Genomic DNA, 23,100 nt, shown 5'->3' with positions numbered 1-23,100 from the left:
GATATCCTTGAGATTTGAGATATGCAGATATTTTCAATTTATTTCAGGTTATTTCTTTTATTGTTTCTAGTTCTCTAGCATTGCTGGCTCAACATCCCAAGAAGACAGGTCAGAATAGTTCTAGGTGCCATACAAATTGTTCCCCTAAGCTCTTAGGAACATAAGTATTGCTTTCCCTAAGAGCTTATAGTCTGGTATTATATATATGATTAGTGTGATTTTTTAATGTATGCTATCAAAATATATATATATAATATATATATATGTATATAAAGAGGATAGCAGGAAAAAGTAATAGGTAAAATAATAAATAATAATAAATAAATAATGAAGTAATAAAATAAAAGGAGAGTAGTTTTGCACTGAAGCTATAGCCCTGATGTGGCAGTGACCACAACATGGCACCTCCGTAGCAATCTGAGAGCAGGTTTCTGTGAGTCTTACTGCAGGACCTGAGCAACAGGTTTCAGCTTGCACAGGGAAAACTGGGTCAGTATGTGGGGGTTTAGCCCAGGTTGAGCTCTACTGGTATAGCTAGAAAGTAGACAAGGGGAGAATGATGTCTTTGCAAAGTGCCAGGTGGACATAACCACGTTATGGACCTACAGGATGATCTTTGAAGCAAGGTCTTCCTGTAGATTAGAAGGGCACTAGTTTGGAGGTGTCAGAAGCAGAGATAAGAGATTTTAATTGTTAAGGTGCATGGTCCAATTAGATCTTAGTCAAGGGTTTGGCAATATTGGCAGAGTGAAAAGGTCGAATTTGGAGAAGTTTTACAGAACTTGGCATCAGGATTTAATCACAGACTGGAGGTCTGAGTCATGACAGGAGATCAAGTCAAAGAGAAAGCTGAGATTGGCAGGAAAGAGTCTGATTTTATTTCAGAAATTAAGACAGGTATGGAAGGGAAAGGACTTCATGAAAAATTCAGGAGCTGGGTTCTGAGCATGTTCAGTTTTTGCAACTAAAAAATTATTAACAGAAAAATCTCAGACAGGCCTGAAGTTGTTTGGGTTAATGACTCTAGGCTTAAAGGAGTCTTCTTTTCAGTAAGTTTGATTGTTATTTGTGTGTAGAAATCCTATCTAACAAAGAAGAATATGGCTTTGTGTCACAGAGGATAACTGAAAACTTCCATATACATCATCTACTGGTGCAGTACATGGAATGTGGATTCAAAATGGATTTGGAGACAGGTTATGATGTAGAAGGATGCAATCAGAATTAAGATGTTGTAGCACCATACTTGAACTCTATAGCTTCCAAGTGACATCTACTTGAATTTCTGTGTCATGTCATAATGCAAAAGTGACAGGATGAAGTAACTGTACATAGGGTTTCTTGGGGCCTACAGGAAAGTTGGGAGGGACTGTTTACAAGGGCTTGTATCAATAGGACAAGGGGCAATGGATTTAAACTAGAGCAGGGTAGATTGAGATTAGACATTAGGAAGAAGTTCTTTACAATGAGGGTGGTGAAGCAGTGGAGAGATGTCTCCCTGGAGACATTCCAGATCAGCCTTGATGGGGCCCTGATGAACCTGATCTAGTTGAAGGTGCCTCTGCTCACTCCAGGGGGTTTGGACCAGATGACCTTTAAAGGTCCCTTCCAACCAACCCCACACATTCTAGGATTCTATGAAAGCAGTGAAAATTTAAACTTCGAGCCATTAGCCTGAAATGCAGTGTGCCTAATATTCAAAGAAACTTCATTAAGAATCTGTCAATTTTAATGTGCCCCTCTGCTTTGGAGCAACTCTGCTCTGCAACCCTCAGCCACATGTAGTGTAGTAACCACACCTCACACCTTCCTTGTACATCACGTGCTGGGATACAGCCTGGGAACCTGGAGCTGTTTAATTCCTCCCGTTTAGCTCAGCTCATTGCCTTTCAATCATGGTTGGGCTACAGGAGGCCCGTGAGGCTCAGTGTCCCACTGCTCATGTTTACACAGTTGCTGAAAGGTGGTAAATCATCTACCTGCCTGTTCACAGGGGTTATATATTATCTCGTACCAGGCTGTGGCTGCTCTATAAGGGTACAAAAATTCTTATGGCCTGGGCATCTCATGCAATATTTCATGGTTCTTTTTTTTTTTTTTAGGACAGGCATGGAAAAAAGGATCACATAGCCATCATTTTTCTTTAAATAATTTCTTTCTTTCTTTCTTTCTTTCTTTCTTTCTTTCTTTCTTTCTTTCTTTCTTTCTTTCTTTCTTTCTTTCTTTCTTTCTTTCTTTCTTTCTTTCTTTCTTTCTTTCTTTCTTTCTTTCTTTCTTTCTTTCTTTCTTTCTTTCTTTCTTTCTTTCTTTCTTTCTTTCTTCCTTTCTTTCTTTCTTCCTTTCTTCCTTTCTTCCTTTCTTTCCTTCCTTCCTTCCTTCCTTCCTTCCTTCCTTCCTTCCTTCCTTCCTTCCTTCCTTCCTTCCTTCCTTCCTTCCTTCCTTCCTTCCTTCCTTCCTTCCTTCCTTCCTTCCTTCCTTCCTTCCTTCCTTCCTTCCTTCCTTCCTTTCCTTTCCTTTCCTTCCTTCCTTCCTTCCTTCCTTCCTTCCTTCCTTCCTTCCTTCCTTCCTTCCTTCCTTCCTTCCTTCCTTCCTTCCTTCCTTCCTTCCTTCCTTTCCCTCTCTTTCTGTCTGTCTGTCTTTCTGTCTTAATGCATCCTGCCCCTATGTCTCTGTTCATCTGGGCATGGAGACACCTGCTGCCTCATCTAACTCCTCATCTACATTTGAGTTTCTTCTGCTTCAGGTGGTACCTATTATATTTCATCCTGCAGGAGCTCCAGAGACTCCTCAAAAATGACAATTACACTACACATAGGATTAGTTTAACTAGCAATTTAATAAATAGCTACCTGCTAGGTATGATCCCTTGTCTGTGTAAGAGCCCAGAGCACCACTGTGTGCCTGTTGCAAATTTAATGCTGAAAATAGTTTCCATTTGAAACAGTAGAAAAATGCAGAAAAACAGTTTCCACTTCCGTATTGTCATAGTCAGTGAGAGCACAGGGAAGTAGATTGTGTGCTGAAATCCACATCTTTGACTTTTCATGCACAGAAATGAATACTGGAGCCTAGTTTTGGGTCTCCACTGTTACATATATGGGCTTTATGTCTTTCGTGACTGTGTGCTTGCTCTCTGCTATCTCCAGAGGAAATGTGCCACAATCACCACCCTTAGCACTCAGCTCTAGAGCAGGTAACACTCTCAGGAGGTCTCCAATCTCTGTGGTGTCTAGACTGAATCTGCTTGGAGGTCAGACAAACCCCCAACCCTGCACACAGGGGCTACAGAGGTTTTTTTTTATCATTAACTTTTCAACCACAAGTCGAAAACTCTAGCAAAGGTGGCATGAAACCTTTAAAATCTCTTCAGCAGGTGGATCATTGCAGCATGGCAGAAAGAAGGAGAAAATGTTAAGTCTCATTATGAACCAGTGAAGAATAAGGTGATTTTCTTTCAGGAAACTGTAGGTTAAGCCACATTATTCATGACCTGCATCAGTTTTACACAAAGCTGCCAGGATACAAAAAATAGTGTTACGTGATATATCCTAGTATGGATTGGGTTTTTAAAATGTAATATAGGGATTATTTTATTTTATTTTACTCTGAAAGTAGTCCTGCCACAGGCAAGCTATAGAAATAAAGTTTTTGATAACCCAAAATAACATGCAAATCTGGGATTGTGAAGTTTCAGAACACAGGCACACACTGTATGCCAGCCTGATCTGCTGGCTGTGTAGCAGATAATCAAAAGAATTCCTCTGCAAACCTGCTTGTGATGAAGAGATAAAAAGGAGTTGGCTCACATTCAGAAATGAGACTATTTAAACAAGCCAGAGTTATGTCATGGAATATTTTTAAAATAATGGAAAAGGAGCTCAGGCTCCTTGGAAAACACCAAACTTGAAGAATTTTAAGATTTGAAGGGTCTGCCTTTGTTGCATTTAGATTAGGACTAGACACAAAGAGTACAAACTCTGAAGTGACTTTTCATTTTGATAGCAAATTGGGCAAATCACCAAACGACAGGTTATCTTGGCTGCCAGGGGAGAAAAGAGATGAGCAGGTGCCATTCGTGTGCCAGCAATTTCACGGGCCAGGAGAAATGTCTGTCATTAAAGACACAGGCAAAACAAATAACTCCCACCAAAACCAAAAAGGTTAAACTGAAGAACTCATTCCTTAAATAAATCTGTGGATAATTTGCATTCAGGTTTGCTGTTTTAAGATCCCACGTGAAAGCTGGAGGCAGTCAAGACCCAGAGCACTAGACACAGCCGTGCTTCTCTTTTCAGGTAGCCTAACCCTGGTATTAAGAGTTAATTGAAGAAGATTGTACAACATCTGCATGTTCTCAGCAAGGTCAAGTAGTACTAAAATTGAATGCTGATCATGTGTCTGCCAGGGATAGATTGGGAGATTAAAACTGGACACAAACGTTACCCTGATTTGGAGGAAGAAAGCTCACTCAATCCAAACACACAAGATTGAGAAATCCTTTTGCAAGCACCTCATAGAATATTATAATTGTTTGGGTTGGAAGGGACCTTAAAGATCATCTAGATCAAACCCCCTGCATGGGCAAGGACACCTCCCACTAGACCAGATTGCTCAGAGCCCATCTAACTTGCCCTTGAACACAACCAGGAATGGGGCCCTTGTCAAAAATCCCTCCCCAGCTTTCCTGGAGCCCCTTCAGGCACTGGAAGGTGCTCTAAGGTCTCCCTGGAGCCTTCTCTTCTCCAGACTCAACAGCCCCAACTCCCCCAGCCTGTCTCCATGAGTCCTTGGGGGATGCTGCAGTGTACCCAGTCCCTTGTCATCACAGAGTTAAGAACAAACACAAACTCAAAACAACTTGGCAAGAATGCTAATGGGACCAGTTGAGGTCTATCATCAGCATACTGGCCACTGCAAAAGAGTGATTAAATAGGAAGACACAGACAATTATCAACGACTAATTGCTTATTATTGCTAGCACTATATTTTAAATGTGTTTTTCTTTTTAATTGCTTTTGGCGTGAATAAAGTGTCCTTAATTCAGTGGTAAAATGTTTGGGAATGGGAAATCTGCCAGGAATCAGGCAGCTCAGAGGTCTTGTGAAAGCCTCTTTCCCTAGCCTACATTTGTGTTCAGTCATCCCATCCTCTGCCTACTTCCCTGCATTCAGGTCCCTGCCCCTGTGTTATCTGGAGGTCTCTGGGTTGCTGGTACTTGCAGGAAGCTGCACTAGTTTGTTCACATCTTTTCCTGTGTTCTTTATTCATCCCTGTCCAAGGGCTTCAAACCAAAGGGCAGCTGAACTCTTCAGGTCTGTAGGGGGTTTAGATCAGCAGGCTTGGAGTATAAATGCACCTTCCAGGACAGGATTAGTAGTGGTTGACAAGGTGAGATATCTGTGTAATTCAACCTGTTACAATACAAACATCTGTATACCTCTGTGTTCTGCTACCATTCATTGCAAAGAAATCATGCAGGGGATGGATTTGGCTCAGTATTGGGTCAATGTAACAGTGAATGAACACGAGGATGTTATTCCAAGTTAAAATGCTCAGGTTTGGTGTGAGGAGCAGATCCAAACCACATACAGAAGATTTTAATGCAAATAGCCATGGGGCTCTCGTGTTATTAAATAACCATCCAGCATTTCTGTGATGAGAGTGGCAGGGAACACAGTTTTTATATTCATAGAAATGGCTTTTGTATGGATGTATTCAGCTCTGAAAATACTGCAGGACCACGTAATGGACAGCAAACAAATGTAACCAGTTCTGTATCTCTGTGTGTAAACAATTTGCATGAATGGTTTAGAAAATGAAAAGAAACTGGTCCACATGAGGGAGAACAAGTGGGAAGAGGGGAAACAGAAACAGTGTTTAGGGTCATACATTGGAGGAGGTATGAAAGAAAATCCAAGGAGCCTGTTGTCTCAACAAAACACCACGTTTGCTGCCAGTTCCTCTAAGCATCCAACTGAACCCCAAATAACAGGCTGCCAAAACTGTTGCTGACCTGACATGCAGCAAGAGGGGAGGGACAGGGAGCTGCTTTGGAGACAGGCAGGATCAGCTTGCTCTGTACACTGGGTTTGCCTGTAGTACAGGTTATTTTCTCCAGTCTGATCTTTCTCCCATCTCTATAATAGGTAAGATCAGAATCGGACAGAATTGCTCAAACCATTGCTAAATTAATGATTAAATTAACAAATGATAATAAAAATAATTATAAAAATTCTAATTATGTCCTTGCATTGTTAAGTTCCTTGCAAAATCCTGAACTGACATTCTTGTGGAAGAGGACAGGAAAATAATAGCAGAAGTTGTTCCAGACAGAATGGCTGTCCCTCTCCTGGCTCTTTTAGGGCAATTAGAAGTAAAGCTGACTTGGGCAGATATTTTAATCAGCACTTTAGATTTTGTGAACACAGAAAATCTATATCATTCTGTGAGGCTTTCACTGCAGCAGCTCTGGCTTGGGCTCTTGGTCTTTGGCTTTCCTCCATCCAAGTACCTTTATCTGGAGACATCAGCATTGTTGCTGCTCCTCCCAGTTCACAGACTGAGATGTGTAAAACTAGTATTTTGGAACAGCTCTAAGACTATAAAAAATGGTTGATTGACTAAAATTCCCCTAACGATCACAGTACAGCTGAGCAAGGCTTGGTTTTTTTGGTCTTTGAAGATCTCTTTTACATAAGACATATTTACTCATTTGGACATCCCTTACCTTGAATTTTGTTGACCTGTTTGTTTGTGCAAAGCCTGTGTGGTGAGGTGTTTGCTCAAAGTCTTGAGGCAGGCTCCCAGCTGCAGCAGATGGCAGAGACCAATGCATCCTGGCTTAAAAGCAAATATCCAATGGAAATTTTTCCATCCCCCACTGTAAAGATGAGCACAAACACCCTGCCTTCCTCTGCAGCCTGTTTGGTTGTTTTTTGTGCTTTTTTTTTTTTTTTAAATCAACCCAAACTTGAGTGAGGAGTGTAAATATTGCTGAAATAGGCATTTCCACTGAGATTAAAACATGTATTTCTATGCAGCTTTCCAAAATTAAACTTCCACAGTGGCAAGCAGGGAGTTGGGTATGGAAATGCAATTAGCCATGACTCAGGGTTCTTGACCTACAGGTGGGGCAAGGAGCTGCCAGTGCTCACAGGACCAAGTAGCAAGTTACTGTGTTAACATGAGCAGAGTAAATAACACAAAATGTTCATAAAGTTTGGTATTCATTTCCAAACTGCTCCTTTGGGTGATGTAGACAGAAGTGCACCTGGCAGGTGGTGGTAAATAATGTTTTTCTTGTGGAATAGTGGTTGTCTCCCCTTCAGTAACGTCCATTCCCTTTTCTTGAATTTTGAGATCCTGAAAGACACTATGTGAAATCTGATGGATTATTCTCATATAATGGTCTCCCATCTATTGATTGTGGTGTCAATAAGCATCACCAGTCAAGTGGGCCTTGAAATAGTTTTTTTGAACTATACAGTGAATTCACTGAGATCTTAAAAGGCTTGTCTAAGGCCGCCAATGAAAAAGAGAGGCTTTCCAATCACCCTTCTCACCCCTTCTTTTGATGATCTTAAAGGCCATTTCCATCCTAAATGATTCTATGATTCTGTGATTCTCAGTGGCTTGTATCATCCTCATCCTCTGCCTTCCAAAATATGTTGGGTATTTTCTCCCTTGGTACAAGGATCATTTAGAGAGTCCTAGAAATAAGCTGTCCTGCACTTCCTCAGAGCAGTCCTGTGCCTGTTCATGGGCTTGTGGTGGACACTGTGTCTTTCCTTTTTTTGTGGCTATCAAGCATTGCAAAGTAATGTTGGGACCCATGGATGCCAACACAGTGGACATGTGTAGGTAAATGAGCAGGAAAGGAGAGAAATAAAAAATGAAAACAAAAATTAAGCACCATTCTGCTGGCTTATTAAAGCAGCAGATTTAACTTTTAATTAGAAGGAGATTGCTAGATCTTTGTGCTTATTTTTTCCTTGACAGAGTTTATGCTCCAGCCTTTTTTATGTACTTAATGTATGCTGTTTGCATTAACTTGGTCCTTCTAATACTATCATCTGTCTGAATTTTTGGAGGATGGAGATCAGCCACCACTGTCTTCTGTGCTAGTGACTGTATCTTCTCATTCAGAGCTCCTGTGTCCTGAAGCCAGGAGTGATTCACTCTCACAGCAGTGGTGTGAGCAGCCTCAGCTTTTATATGCCATCTGTGTGAGCGAGCTGAATCTGCAGAAACAGGACCCTGTACACATGGCTTTTCCTCTCTCCATGGATGAAAATATTAAAGCAGATCCGTATGGTCCATGAGATGTTTTCTGTGTCAGGAAGGGAGTAAAACTGCCTGTCAAACCAAGCTGTTCTCCCTGATGAAAGGAGACTCTTTTAAAACACTCCTTTCCATAGTATTTTGCACGCCAGCCATGTGTGTTTGCTCATCTGACTTCTCATTGGGATCCTTGGCTTTAGTCCTGCAGGAGGGAAGGGTGTGCTGGGAGGGAAGGAAATAATCTCTCAGTATGTACACAAGCACATGTGCCCACACACACTCTTCAATCAATCTTAAATTAATTGAATTTTTTTTTAGGAATATGAAAGAAAATTAATCTGGTTGAGTCAGGTTTAATTGCTTCCCTTTTGTTTGGATTTTCTGTTTTCATATGGAGATGTTGGGAAGCAATGCTCTGAGCTATTATTAGATACAAAGGTGGAGACAGAGGGCAAAGGGTTCGTTTACAATTCCTGCAGCAGAGCAATGAATTTTAAAGCTGAAGGGCAAGTTGATGAGCAGCTTGAAATTAAAGATTCATCCACTTACGTTACTGAGTATTTCTGAAGGTTCATGCTGATCTGGGGAGGTAACCATCCCTGCAGCTGTAAGACCTGCTGGCTGAAGGAAACAGAAGAAAGTATTTTATTTTGTTTTGAAATGAAAGCACTTACATTGCAGGGAGAAGCTTGAAAACATAAACTGTTATAAACTCATTAATTAATAGAAATGAACTTCTTTTGAAGTATGCAGCTGAACTTCTGTGGCAGGAGGCTAGGAAGCATAAAGATGATCCACACACACATTTTTTAAAGTGTTTTTAAAGATTCAAGTCAGTTAATCCCAGATAATGGGATACCATTATAACCACTACTTCACCTCCATGATCTCCGGGCAATCCTACAAGAAGCAATTTGATCATCTTGGGCAGGAGAGCCCATAACGTTAGTGTGTGCTATTGTAAAAGAAATGCAATGCCAAACAGGTTTTTCTAGACCTTTCTTAAAATGACTTGGTGATTATAACTTCCTTTCATGGAATCACAGGCTCACAGAATGGTTGAGGTAGGAAGGGACTTCCAGAGGCCGTCTGGTCCAACTCCTGTTCAAGCAGGACCACCTAAACCCACTTGCCAAGGACTATGTTCAGGTGGCTTTTTAATATCTCCAAGGATGGAGTCTCCACAGTCTCTCTGAGCAACCTGTGCCAGTGCTTGGTCACCCTCAAAGTAAAAAAAAGTGTTTCCTGATGTTCAGAGGGAAACTCCTGTGCTTCAGTTTATGTCCGTTGCCTCTGGTCCTGTCACTAGGGACTACAGAAAGGACCTGTCTCTGTCTTTTTCCACCCTCATTTCAGGTGTTCATATTCATTGATAAGATCCCCATCAGCCTTCTCTTCTCCAGGCTGAACAGTCCCAGCTCTCTCAGCTTCTCCTCCTATGTGAGGTGCTCCAGCTCCTAAATCCTTTTTGTGACCCTTTGTTGGCCTTTCTCCATTATGTCCATGTCTCTCTTGCACTGAGGAGCCCAGAGCTAGACCCAGCATTCCAGGTGTGGCCTTACCCCAGTGCTCTTGTTGTCAAAAACTGGGCATCTCCTCTGGAAAGGGAAGTTTTGCCTTAGGGACTGTTCCAGATGGGACACAGACACGGGTTTTGGGCAGCTGCAGCTTGAGCACTACTGGGTCTCTTTGTGCTTGCTCTGCCAAGCCTCTTCTATGTGGGACTTGCTGCTGCATTTGGGCAGCTCTGGTCAAGGAGGGGTTTTCATCTGGGTAGCTCAGCTTTGCTGACCTGTCCTCTGGAATAAGTGTTCCTTTCTGAACTAGTTTCTTCTTTGGCACTAGGTTTTGGTGGTGGTGGTTTTTTTCCCCCCAGTTGCTGCACTACAGCTTGTTCACTTTGCCAGGCTAAAGGGCATCACGAGAACATGCACAATTTTCTAGTTTTTTGTCTGAGGCAACAAAATGAAAACATGTATATAAAAAAACCCAGCAAATCAGTTTGGTGTAAAAATGTTTGGTTGTTGTTTGTTTTTTTTTTCTGGGAAAGCTCCTGAAGCATAAAAATTGTGTATTTTCTTGAAGAGGGGATATTACTAATGTAAATCTGACGCTCTTGGCAGAGGAATAATCTGCTGAATGGTATGAGACAAGAGACTGAGGAGCACCTGGAGTGACTGAAATGCCTCATGGGCCCATTGGGCTGTGGGGAGAGAGGTATTCCCACAGAGGAGGCTTTCTTACATGTGCCCAGGGCGTCCTCTTATCTCTGAACATGAACCTATAGTGAAATAAAAATGTTCCTGTATTAATAGTGCATCAGAGATAACCCTCCTCTGAAAAATACAGTAATGCTGCACTACTGGGAGCCCTTTCAGAGCAGGGAATTGGATTAGCAGTTTCATAGTGTGTTGGTAATGAAACATCGTGGTTCTATAAGCAAATGGGCAGGGTTAGTGGACATATGACTCTGGCTGTCACTGTCCCAGCAGTAACCAATTTAGAGGCTTTATATTTTCTGCTGTCCCAGTAGGGGAAAGAAAAGTAGAAAGTTAAAAATAGAAATCATGGAATGAATTAAAGCACAAAGAGTGAACAAGCTCGTGGTAATGTTGTATAATTTAAAAATACCTTTTTTCCCCTTATTATCTGGACTTTAATGTATGTATTACATTGCAAATTCTGGCAGTGTTTGTCCTGTTCCAAAAGGTCACCTCCATACAGGAGGATTTATTCTGGCTGTAACATGTGAACATGGGCATCCAGCCCTGGATCTATCTACCTGCCTTTTCTACTGATGATTTCTGTTTGTATTTCCCTTCACCTGATGCTGTTGTTTTGCAGGAGAAGCATGCAAAGTTGTCTGTGGCTTTGTCCTGCAAGGGAGGAGCCTACAAAATATCTTCTGGTGCCTGTGTATAAATCATAATTGTGTTTTTTTCTTAACTCTGTCAACAGTTGTGGACAGATACCAGCCCTTCATTAACTGGTCGGTGGAAGTAGTTTCACTGCAACACTACCCTACACAACATTGCAGCGTTGAGTTTTCTTTCCTAAGGTCACCTGTCACGCACTCTTGGTTTCATGGAGGTTGTTTTTCCTTGTCAAGTTTCCCAACAGACAAGGTTAAGCAGTTTCTAAAGCAGGAGCCCAAGGTAACGTGGAATTGTGCCCCTGATTTGCAGACATCCTCGTGGACGGCAAGCTTTGCGACTGCGACATCGTGGTGGACTGCAAAGTGGGGGACCCCATCCCGCTGGAGGTGAAGCTGACCAACTGGAGCAAGCACAGCGTGGGGCCCTTCGCTCTCACCGTGACACCCTACCAGGATTACCAGAACGGGGTGCACAACTATGAGCTGCAAGATGCCATCACCTTCGTGGGCTCCAACACCTTCTACATCGACTCGGTGAGTCTTTCCGTCAGACGCGTCGTGCTTCTGGGTGACGTGTGTTTGCAGCAAAGAGCTTCATTATTCAGTTGTGCAGTAAGGCAGATTAAGCATTGGAAAGCAGCACCTTGATGGCAGACACTGCTAAAGGTGCTGCTAGATGTGGGATTATGGAGTCATGTCTCTGAGAGGATTAGAGACTTTAATTTTCTGTCACGTAAAGCACTAGTAAACTCAGAGACAATAACTTTTGATCACTCCAAATCTCACTACATGTGAATGGGCAACCTAGATAAAATCTGTAATACCACGGTGCCAGTCCCTTGAGCCACCCAGTGCAGCCTGCAGTAAGACACTTGAAGTAACTGTTTCTCTTTTTTTCTATGAGAAATATTCTCCAAGCTGAGTCAAAGAACTCAGCAAATCAGTTTTAGTCAGGTCCAGAGGAAATGCAACAGACTGCAAAAAGGAAAGGCTAAACATTGATGACCAACCCTGGTGAGCTGGTTCATTTTCTTGTCACTTAGCATACTCTTATAAAAGCATGAAGAAAAATAGAAAACATACTTAAAATGAGACAAAAGATCCCCCTTTCAGAACAATTAAGATTTTGATTTCTTTCTCTATTTCTTCTTTAGAAAATTCAAGTCTAGGAGCTTTTTGCTTTTAAGACAAGACACAGAAAATACAGATAAAACCACTGTCTCCCACATCCTTCCCCCCCAAAAAAACACAACAAAAAAACAGGAAAGAAAAACACAGGGACAGTACTGCAGAGCAAAATAAGCAATATTTTTGGTAACTTATATAATGACCATGAAGAAGAGGGTGAGTGTTTGGGGTCGTGTGTAGGACCTTTGCTTAGGTCAGCTCTTTGGATTGCTAATAAAATGTACCTTTCAAAACTGAAGATATAGAAACTGAACCTTAGTAAGAGAGAAATAACAGGTCATAGAATGGTTTGGGTTAGAAGAGACCTTAAAGATCATCTAGATCCAACCCCCCTGCATGGGCAGGGACATCTCCCAGTCACCATGCATATTTTTCAATTAAACATCATGGGAAGAAAATAGTTCAAAAAGCTAATGAACAAGGAACACACCATCAACCTGAATTTTAATGGGGCCCAAATATATTCTTAGCTGAATAATTTAAATATTCCAACAGAAATAATCAAGAAAAGGCTTTATTTGACTCTTTTTTTCTGACAATGTGGATTTCTTAATCAGCGTTTGGATGTCCATCGGCTGAAGGGCTTGACCCTCCAGGCTAATGAGGGAAGAGGGAGATGTCACTCTATGTATTCTTACCTTCTGATCAAATCTCCTATGGTGGAAAAAGTCAGGAGGTCACATCTCTTGTGCCTGCTCAGGCAGCCTTCTCATATGTTACCGTTCCTGCTTTTGCCCCGTCGATCAGTATTGTGACATTTCTCCTGTAAACACAGTCCCCAGTAAGTTGAAGTAAAGTTGTGTTCTGTTATTTGTCCTCCTTTGCAAACAAAAAGAGGAAATGAAGAAAATGTCAACTCTTAGGCAAGAAGTGTTAGATTGCATGGTATGTAGTGTGGATACTTGCCCTATACAGGCTCCTAGAGAAAATGCTTAGTCATATTTCTTTGAGGCATAGAGCCCTGATCATGGCAGAAAATTCTTCAAACTGTGTATCTAATGCTGTCAGAGGCCCTTTCATCCCCCCTAATCACTAATTCAGTAATGGAAAAAAGATTTCATAAAGCTGCACCTGTTTTGGGGACGAGGAGAAAGTCCTGGTTTGTGCATTTAATGCTTCAGGGAAGAACAATCATACTTAGAACTTGGCAGGAACTGAGACAGACAGGCACTGGTTAAGAATTGGGAGAAGCTCATGGTTGGGTGAGATGAAAGAGATTGAGATTTTTTTATAAATGAAAGCTATGACACTGTCCCATATTCCCTGCTAGTGTAACTCAGTGCTGCTTTTTTAAAGCTCTTAAACATCCACCATTATTTTTATAAACTGAGGTCATGGGCACATGGTTATTTTGCTTGTTTAATGGAGGTGGCTTGAGATGTGACCATGTCCCAGCTGCATGTTAATGCCCCTCTGTGGGAAGATGCTCCACTCTTCCCCAGCAAACCCAGTGAGAGAGATGGTGAGAGCATTTCTTTTTGTGAAAAGTTGGCCAGCTTAGCAAAAACTACATTTGTCAGCAGTTTGAACTAACTGGGCTGACTTTACACTGACACTGGCAAGAAGGTGGTGACATGATTTATTGTGGTGCCAAAGTGGGTGGGAGGAAGGATGGAAAAATATCACATGGTTTGGCATATCAGTAGTGTGTGGTCAAGAATGAGTGGGAGCATCAGGTATTACAGGAAGAGAAGATTCTTCTCATGTCCTGAAAATCTGCACTGTTGTCACACTGATGCAGAAACTCCAGCATTATTGATGCTCAGCTGAATGTGGTTTCTTTGGGGAGAAAAACCCGAAGCCCAAACACCCTCTGATTTCCTGAATGTTGGCTTTATATTAACCCCAACCCTCAGCAAATCACAATTAGTTTTGTTTCCAGACAAAAATGCTTCAAATTGGTTTTTGCTGCTATCTGGAAGACAGGGGATAAATACAGGAATTCCCAGCATGCACATGCTGCTTCATAGTGTGAATGTAAATTGTTTACAGGGTAAAAGTCATACGATTTTGTATTTCTCTTTCTCACAACTTGAAGTCCAGGTGAGATGATTCCTCTCGGAGGTCACAAGATGAATGCTTATCCACCTTTTTGTGCTCTTTCTTCAATTCAGTGCAGCAGCCTGGGTTTGTGCCACGAAGTCTCTGCTGAGTTATACTACTTTCAAAAGCACGTTCTTTCACTGAAAGTTGTAAAAGATACTGAGATATTTCCATGCATTTTCAATTAAGTAAACCACTTCTTTTTTAAGCACAGCTTTTAATTTGGTTAACCTTACCTTTTTCATGTCTATATATAACAAAGAAGTTACTTTGTCAATTATCATTTAGATAGTAGATATTTTTGTTCAGTGCAGGGATTTGAAACATGAGATACCATGATGGAGCCCCCCCTCATTAAAATACATTGCACTGATGTTTTGGGGTTTTTTTATCTCACTTCACAACCTGAAGTTTAGTTTTTGCCATAGTATCAAAAATTCTCATTTTTTACCAACGGATTTTTTGGCTCATTAGTCAATCAGAGTTGTTTCTTTACAAATTAAAAGCAAATAAAAATCTTCTACGGAGATTCCTGAAACAACCAGCAATTCATCTTCCCTTGCTGTTCCTCCTTTTCCCATTACTATTCTCAAGCAGGTTTTTTTTCACCCACTAGCTCAAGTGATTGGTAGAGTGTGATGAGGAGAAATTCATTAGTAGATGGTCATTTTGAATCAGCTCAGAAGCTATGATGAACATTTGCTCACTTCTGGCAGGTCCTCTGTGGCCCATCTGGAACAAATTAGTTTTCTTGGCACTGTTTTACTTGCACTGTAAACTCTTTGGGGCAGTGAAGAGTAGCTGGCACTAGCCCTAATCTCCAACTGAGCTCCCTAAGCACTACAGCAGTATAAATAAGTAGTAATTAGTTTGAAGCAATCACTGTCCCACACGGTAGCCTGACTCGGGGAAGGATTAGGATGGAGCTAGAAACTTTCTTCTATCTCGGTGGAACAGAGGAGTAATGTGGGTGTTTTTTCTTGAGTCCTCAGTCATGTTTTTCAATGGTAGAAACTTCCCATCTTTGGTCTCCGTGTAAAGGATTTGATGGAGTTTTAGAAAACTCTCTTTTGACTCTAACTTGACTCAATAAGCATGTGTTCAATGGCAGCCCAGACTGGCACAACTTATGGGCATGTATCTAGGCAGTGACACCACCTGTGTGCTTCTGGATGGAAGGACAAGGTAGATGTGGTCTGGGTCAGGCAGGAGTGTGTGATCTTGGCAGGTTAGCTGGATCCTGCATTGCACTCAGTGGGATGGGGTGTGCTGTCAGCTATGGTGGGGAACATCTGACAGAGTGACCCTGAGCTCCTTTCACAGGCAGCAGGGAACGAGTCATGAGAGTTGATGGAGTTTCAGAGGTATTTTATCTCCTTCTACATTTGATCGGATGAATTCTTGTGTTGAACAGCTGGCTCAGATGTGGACATCCACTTTACAGACACTGGGTGGATTCAGTTCCAGACAGACATCTGAATGAGTAGGTGTTACCATGGATGCTGGCCAGCTCAGCTCCCATTGGTCAATGAAGATCTCATCTGCAGCCAGTAAAACCTGGCTCACACTAACATAGACAACAGGGGTGAGATTCTGCTGCCTGAAAGTAAGTGTCTACCATCATTTAGGGGCTGTGAGTATCCCGCCTGCGCTCCACCTACTGCCAGAAATGCTCCTGTAAACCACCCTGTAAATTCTTTCAGGCCTCTGCAAATGTCTCAGTGCCTCAGGACATACCAAATGTCACAAGGTGCCTGTGTTTAGGCAACTGTGTCCTGACTCTATAGGCTGGCTAGGTAGACCATTCTGGTTCTGGTCCACTGGCTGCACTGACCAGATGTCATCTTACTTTAGCAGGAGCTTGGATACCTACTGTACAGAGAGACACCTAAACACAGGTGGTCTAACCTCAATATTAGTACTGTACCTGGCGTTCCAGTTGGGCTGGATCTGACCTTCTACTGACCTGGCTGCTGCTGATGTACTTGTGGTCTTCTGTGAGTGTTTGTAGCCAGTCCCACTAAAGAGGCAGCCTTACTTTCCAAAGTTGGTTGCTATTTTGGAAGAATCTTCTTGTGGCTTCTGCAGAGCCACTTGCATCTCAACAGTGCAAAGGTTTCAAGCTACTTTTGCTTCTCTGCTTCTACCCTAAACCACTAGTAATGTTTCTACAGGTGGTCATGCAGATGTGGATAGTCCCCAAACAAGGAACACTGTCTGGTCTGTGGTTACTGAGCAGAGGGATGTGGGCTGCAGGCAGAGCTGAACACACACCACTACCTGTCTCACTGACTTCTCACTTATGATTAAGAAAGTGATGGCTGGTGCAGAGACTCCTGCTGTAAAAGCAGGAGGAATGAGCAGCCATGTAGGCAGAATTTAAATGAATGAAAAGACCAGGTTCATGCTGATACACCTGAAGCCACCTTCCTGCAATGACAAGTGCTACTACTAGTACTTCTTCATGGTGTAGCTAGATCTGGAAAAACGGACCACGAACTTGAAAAAGGTTTGGGTCCTGAGGAGGCTTCATTTGCTGTTTGCAACCACCCACTACTGGCATTAATTCCCGCCTCTGTCCTCTGTATGCAAGTCCTCATCAGTGCCAACCAGGCAGAAACAAGGCAGGCAGTCCAGGAGAAGGGGAAGGGAGCAAGACAGGAGACAGCTTGATGTTGTTCTGCGTGTCCAGACGCAGTGCCAGAGGGCAAGAACTTGTACCCAGTGTGAGGAGGGGAGATGCTGAGGACAGAGGTCAAGAGAGCAGCTGTGGCTGCTCTGACCACTCATGTGGATGATATGATGCTGATACAAGTTTGCTGTAGGTCAGCAAAAGTGCTCAGCACCAAAGCCAAAGGAAGCCTGGGCCCTGCCAGCGCTGATGATGTTGCTGCTTATGAACAGCCAGGCCCCTCTGCAGGAGCAGCAATTTAGGCAGATTCAGCAAAGAAGCCTGATCCCCCAGGGGACTGTGTGGGGTGCCTGTCTCTGGATAAAGGACTCAGCAATGAAAGACCAAAGAAAACGGGAATAGGAGAAAACAAACAGCTCATTCCTGTCACATCTGACAGCTACAGAGAGCCTCCCTCACTGGAGGTGGTGGCAGGCAGTGCTCAGCTCTCTGGCATGTTCTTGAGATGCCCCACACTCCTGGAAACCTTTTCTAGTGGTTTGATCCCCACATTCCCCTGCCACAGTCTACTCATCATCCTTGTTCTGGTCTTGCTGTGCGTTGGCAAGATTCCCTTCAGCAAGGGGTGTCCGTAGACACTTTCCCAGTTAATGCCCCAGTATTGGTGTCCAATTTTACCATATGACCAAATATTTTACAGCAATCAGAAATCCTGTCTCAGACCCTTAGCTTCATCCCTTCACTGTTTCAGAAGGTAATGTCCCACCAGTTCCTAGTGATGTCCCTTGCAAAGGTTTTTATCCCTTAAATCAAATCAAGTCCAGCACAGCTGGACAGCTCAATGCTTCTGGATTCAAGGCAAGAGTTTCTGTTGTGGTTGGGTTTGGGTCTTGGCTGGGCTCACCAGTGGTGTCTTTTCCTGTCATTGGGAATCAGTACTGGACTCTGTAACATGATGGACACTGAGGTGTTTGGAGATGGCCAATGAAAGGTTCACTACCAACAAGTATTTGTGGTGGTGCAGACCCCCCATTCACTCTTCTGTCTGCAACAGTATTCAAGTGTAAAGGAAAATACATGGACATAAGCCTACCCATGAAAGTAGTGACATCCCCCTGGGTGTAGCTTGAGTTGATGATTTCAGGGTCCAGAGAGCAGAAGAGAACTGGTAAATGGTCTTGGCTGAGGGAAGACCAGTACTGAGTAGCATCAGGTGCCCTTTATTGGGTCTTTTCTGCTGGAATAAAGTTGCCTTCTCCCCTTTTTTTTTAATAAACTCCATCCAATGGAATGGCTTCTTACTGATTCCATGTTTTGCATCTATTGCAACTTTAACTCGGTTCTAGACAGCCTGAAAGTGAATTTAACACCCCGTGGAAACAGATATTAATTCAAACATGCTGAACAGTCATGGAGTTGTTAAAGCTGGAAATTACTTCAGTGTCTTGCTGAAATTATGTACTGAGATAGATTATTTGTTGTAACGATATGGATCATGAATGAAAGGAGATGTATGAATGTAGAAACACTGTGAACTCTCTATTTAATTTGGAGAAATTAAATCAAAGTGGCTACTTTTTGTGGGATGTTTCTTGTTAAACTTAATTATTTCAATGATAGTGAATATTAAAGATTCCCGATTAGAAATTGCAGTCAGCTTGTGTCTGAATAATAAGTGGGGCTTAATTTAGTTATTGTTAAGTTGTTAAATGGTATTTACCCATGTATTTAACATGAGTTCAGAGGCATGATTTAGACCTTTAATATAGATGTTGATAAATGCAGTCTGAGGAAAGATATTCCTGGATACTCATGACACTTCAGGGGACTTCTGCCTTAAACCAACTCTATTCTGGAATCAGTGATTCCTGAAGATCTGTGTTCTGGTTTGAGCTGTGTTACAGCTTTGCTGCATGACAGAATAATACAGGATTTAATTTTCAATGCTCCAGTTTCACCATTGCTAGAATAGAGACAAGATCTTTACTGCTTTTTTTGCAAAGGCAATACTGAGGTGTGAATCTAGAGCACTTTGAGATCATCTGAAGGAGCTACTGAATTGCAAAGTGCAAGTATTTAGTTTTGCTGCTGGATAGAGCCACGAAGATGTTCAGAGGGCTAGAGCACCTCCCCTATGAAGACAGGCTGGGGAAGTTGGGGTTGTTCAGCCTAGAGAAGTGGAGGCTCAATGGGGATCTTATAGCAACTTTCCAATATCTGCAGGGGGCCAACAAGAAAGCTGGGGTAGGGCTTTTTACACAGGTGTGTAGTGAGAGGACAAGGGGCAATGGTTTGAAACTTAAAGAGGGGAGTCTCAGGTTGGGCATTAGGAAAAAGTTCTTTCCTGTGAGGGTGGTGAGATGATGGAATAGGTTTCCCAGAGAAGCTGTGGCTGCCCCCTCCCTGGAGGTCTTCAAGAGCAGGTTGGATGAGACCTTGAGCAACCTGATCCAGTGGGAGGTGTCCCTGCCTATAGTAAGGGGGGGGTGGAACTAGATGATCTTGAAGGTCCCTTCCAACCCAAACCATTCTATGATTTAATTATACTGATTTTCACATTCTCTCTTCCAGGTGAAGCCAACCAAAGACTCCGTTTACTTTGGAGCACTTCTCTTCCTCTACACGGGTGATTTCTACCTGAACATCAAATTCCATGAAGACAACTGCAGCAAGGAGCTGCCTCTCTCCTGGTTCTGCCTTCCCAGTGTCCACATCCGTGCTATGGAGCCTGTGGTCTAAACTAAGCTGTCAACGTACCGTGTGCTACTTGATTAACCACAGTGCACAGAAATGCTTGGCACATCCTCTGCTTGACCCCAGCTTGTTTCTGTGCAACCCCAGACCACAATCTCTACTTTGGAGGAACAGCTGAACACTTTCTGAATTGGCTGATAGTCATTTGGGCAGCTGTTTTAGCTAATTTCAGAGAGAGAGAGAGATTATAACTATGCTAGAGTTTTCCTCTGTTTCCAAAAAGCCTTTCAAACTGCTAATATATGCATTATGCTTTCATGTACCCTATTGGTATCAGTGGGTCTGAAGGGGTCTCGAGGGTTGAATTTAAACACGTGTTTGAAGGTCTCAATTCCAACTTGAATGATCCCATTTTAGCATTAACAGGAGTTGTGTATCCCTATGAAATTCCTCCTGGCGTTTGCTGGACCCATGGCGTGTACCCTTGAGGTGTTCTCTCTTAGACTTGTTCACAGGCTTGTTCTTGTTCATTTATTTGCTGAGTATTTGGTGGGTTTAGTGGTAAATAGCAGTAGTGATGCTTTTTCCTGTGTTGCTGGACGTAAGAATAGAAAATATGCCTCCAGTTATTCTCTCCCTCCCCTGAGCCCAGTTCCCCTTCTCCTGGTAGAGTCACTGTCTTTAGTTTAGCAGATCTAGATTTGGTAGATTGTTCAAGTAGATCTTGAAGAAATGGAAGGTGGCAATGAAGGACTAAAGAGTTTGTCTTTGAGAGAGGAAATAAGCCAACATTGGGGCTGCTTGGGGCTTGCCTGTGAATTTGGGCTTTCACAGTTCTGCTTTATGCAATCACAATCACTTGAAACGTTTGCAGACACTTGAAGAGCCACCAGAATGAATCAGATGGTCGTTTATATCACTTTGCATGAGTTTTTACAAACTCTTCTGATCGGATTTTTCATGCTAATAGGCTGGGCTTGATTATGTGGTTGAGGGGGTTTTTTTCTTCTTTTTGTTAGAATGATTAAGTTTAATTATTAGGCAATTAAAGCCATGGAATTCCTGTGCATAGAAGTAGTTGATGAATTTACTGAAAATTTAGCCTGTTGTGTTTCAGAATAATGGTTTTGTCTAAAGAGACCTGAATTTACCCCATGTGAAGCAGGGAGATGTTTGATCTGTGTGATTAATATATTATTTCATGGACCACAGGTTTCAAACCTGTCTTAATATTTTCTTACATTTCCAACCTGCAGCTCTGAAATTTGGTGGTATCTGTTCAGGGATGGATACTCCAGGATGTGGCACAGGGGCTCCAGTTAACTCTATATGGGCTAAACCTACTTGCACAACCTCCTAGCAGATTTTTTGGTTGTTTATTAGGCTTCATCCAAATGGGGGCACACCATTCCAGGTCTGACCTGGTCCATCCTGCTCATGCAGTGGAGCTCCTTCTGGCTCTCTGCTCCATGTCCAGTTGGACTTTTTGATGTGACTGGCATTTTTTCAGGGAATGACAGTGCTCAAAACTCAATTTGCTGCATGTTTCCAAAGGACTGCAAGGTATTAATCCTAAATATATTTCTAATTTGAGGGAACTGTAGCTATAGCATGGTAGGTATTAGGTATGTTTCCAGTGAATGCAGGGTATTATCTCTAAAAAAAAAAAGTAATGTGGCAGTGCTATCAGTGTTTGCTCTTGAGCTGTGCCTCTGTATCCAGCTTTGAATGCCAGAATGGAAGTCTTCAGTCTTGAACTGATGAAAATCTGAGACCAACTGAAGATTTACTTGCAATGATGTCCTGCTCTGTCAGCTGCCAGCATGCAATGTCCAGTGAGGAAATTGTTCCTTAGACTTGCAGAGTGGTTCTGGGCCAGAGACACCCATGGAAAGAGGGTCCAAGCAGCTGAGTTAGGCAAGGGGGTTGTGTTGGTTGACCAGTTTGCAACATGTGGCAAAATTCTCTGTCACTAGATAGGCATATACACAGAAAAATAAGAGCCCCAGAGAGCAGGAATTGAACCAGTTAATCTTCTCCACAGAAAACTTGCTTTTGACATGTGTCTCTGTACTATGTTACACAACACTGTTGCAGCAAAATCCAACTTGAGTTTTATTCAGTACTTCCAGCAGGTAATCTGCAGATGCTAGGAATACAGCTAAGGCTTTGTGAGGACCACATTGCATTTGAAACACAGTATTGTGAAGCAGATGCTGGAGCAGCCGGGATGCTTCAGCTTACCCAGCTGAGGGATCATTTCCTACTTTATTTTTGAGAGAGTTCTCTGAGATCAGAAGCTATTGTTCTGTGAGGCTGGGATGCAACACTCCTGTGTCCTTTACTTATAAAGGATCTTGATCCTCAGCCTGCTGAAGCTGTTGGAATGGGAACAGGTTTTACTGTAACAAAAGCAAGCTGCATATTTCCTAGGCTTCCAATATGCCATTATAAATCAGCCATATATGATCATAAATATAAGTTCTTGTGTGTGAGCTGACCCTTAATGGTCTATCTGTTCATTATACAGTAGACCACTCTGTCCCTTGTCAACTTTGATGCTTAGTTGCTTTTGGCATTTATGATGTATTTCCAGATTTTTCTCACACTTTTACTTGTCTTCATGGGAGAGATGAAACATGAGACATTCTTCCTTCTGGGGATCATCTGTGACTTGTCCAGAAGGCGAATATTTAAGTGTCAGCATAATTTGGAGAATGGTGAGGGAAAGGTGCTTAAATTGAGAATACTGCATCACTTTTGCTTTTCTTTTTAATGGAAGTTTTTCACTGGGATTGCTGTCAGGATTGGTCCTTGCAGTGCTTGGGAAAAAAAAAAAAAGGGTGATACTTTTCTGATGTGCTCTTCTTTTCTGGAACTGAAAACTTGTTTTTATTTCTCCAAACCACCCAGCTATTATTTTGAACATGATGAGCCAAACTGTGCATTGTTACACAGATGTAAATCTGGTATGATCCCACGTGGTTGAAGTATATAATTCCTAAGTTAAATCATCATTGCTGAGAGCAGACGTTGGTCCAAAATATGTAGGCATTGGAGAAGCACAAGTTGGGTAAACTGTCTGAATAAATACTTCTCTTGTGTTATTTATGCCTCTGTCTCTTCTGTCTATAATTCTTGATATTGTTCTTGTGTTTTTTTACTGGTAATAATGAAATACCTGTTGATGCTGCATTCTGTCTCTAAAAGAATATATTTGACTCTGGAGCTGGAATTCCAGTTTCACTCAAGACTTTCTCTGCCTAGATGAACCCACAGCTGAAGAAAGTGTGTGCTCCATGGTCTGATTCCTCTGTCAGTGGCCATTAACTGTCAGCTGAGGGGAGAGGTGCACTCACATGAAAAGTTACTTAAGCCTCAGTAGCTT

General features: G+C 42.3%; 1 protein-coding gene across 2 annotated transcripts in view; it reads left to right on the top strand.

Annotated features, from left to right (window-relative positions):
• The window catches only part of TRAPPC9 (trafficking protein particle complex subunit 9), a 485,651-nt gene extending 462,832 nt beyond the window's left edge, over positions 1 to 22,819 (top strand). For both annotated transcript variants that reach the window (XM_051612453.1, XM_051612451.1), the window contains 2 exons: positions 11,466 to 11,689; positions 19,590 to 22,819. In XM_051612453.1, the coding sequence (XP_051468413.1) occupies positions 11,466 to 11,689; positions 19,590 to 19,757 (392 nt within the window). In that variant the 3' untranslated portion in view covers positions 19,758 to 22,819. The remainder of the gene's footprint in view (positions 1 to 11,465; positions 11,690 to 19,589) is intronic.
• Positions 22,820 to 23,100: the final 281 nt, after the last annotated feature.

The sequence above is a fragment of the Apus apus genome, chromosome 2 (genome assembly GCF_020740795.1).
Source record: "Apus apus isolate bApuApu2 chromosome 2, bApuApu2.pri.cur, whole genome shotgun sequence".
Lineage (NCBI taxonomy): Eukaryota > Metazoa > Chordata > Aves > Apodiformes > Apodidae > Apus > Apus apus.
Note: the sequence above shows the minus strand (reverse complement) of the source record. Positions and strands in the feature narration are given on the sequence as shown.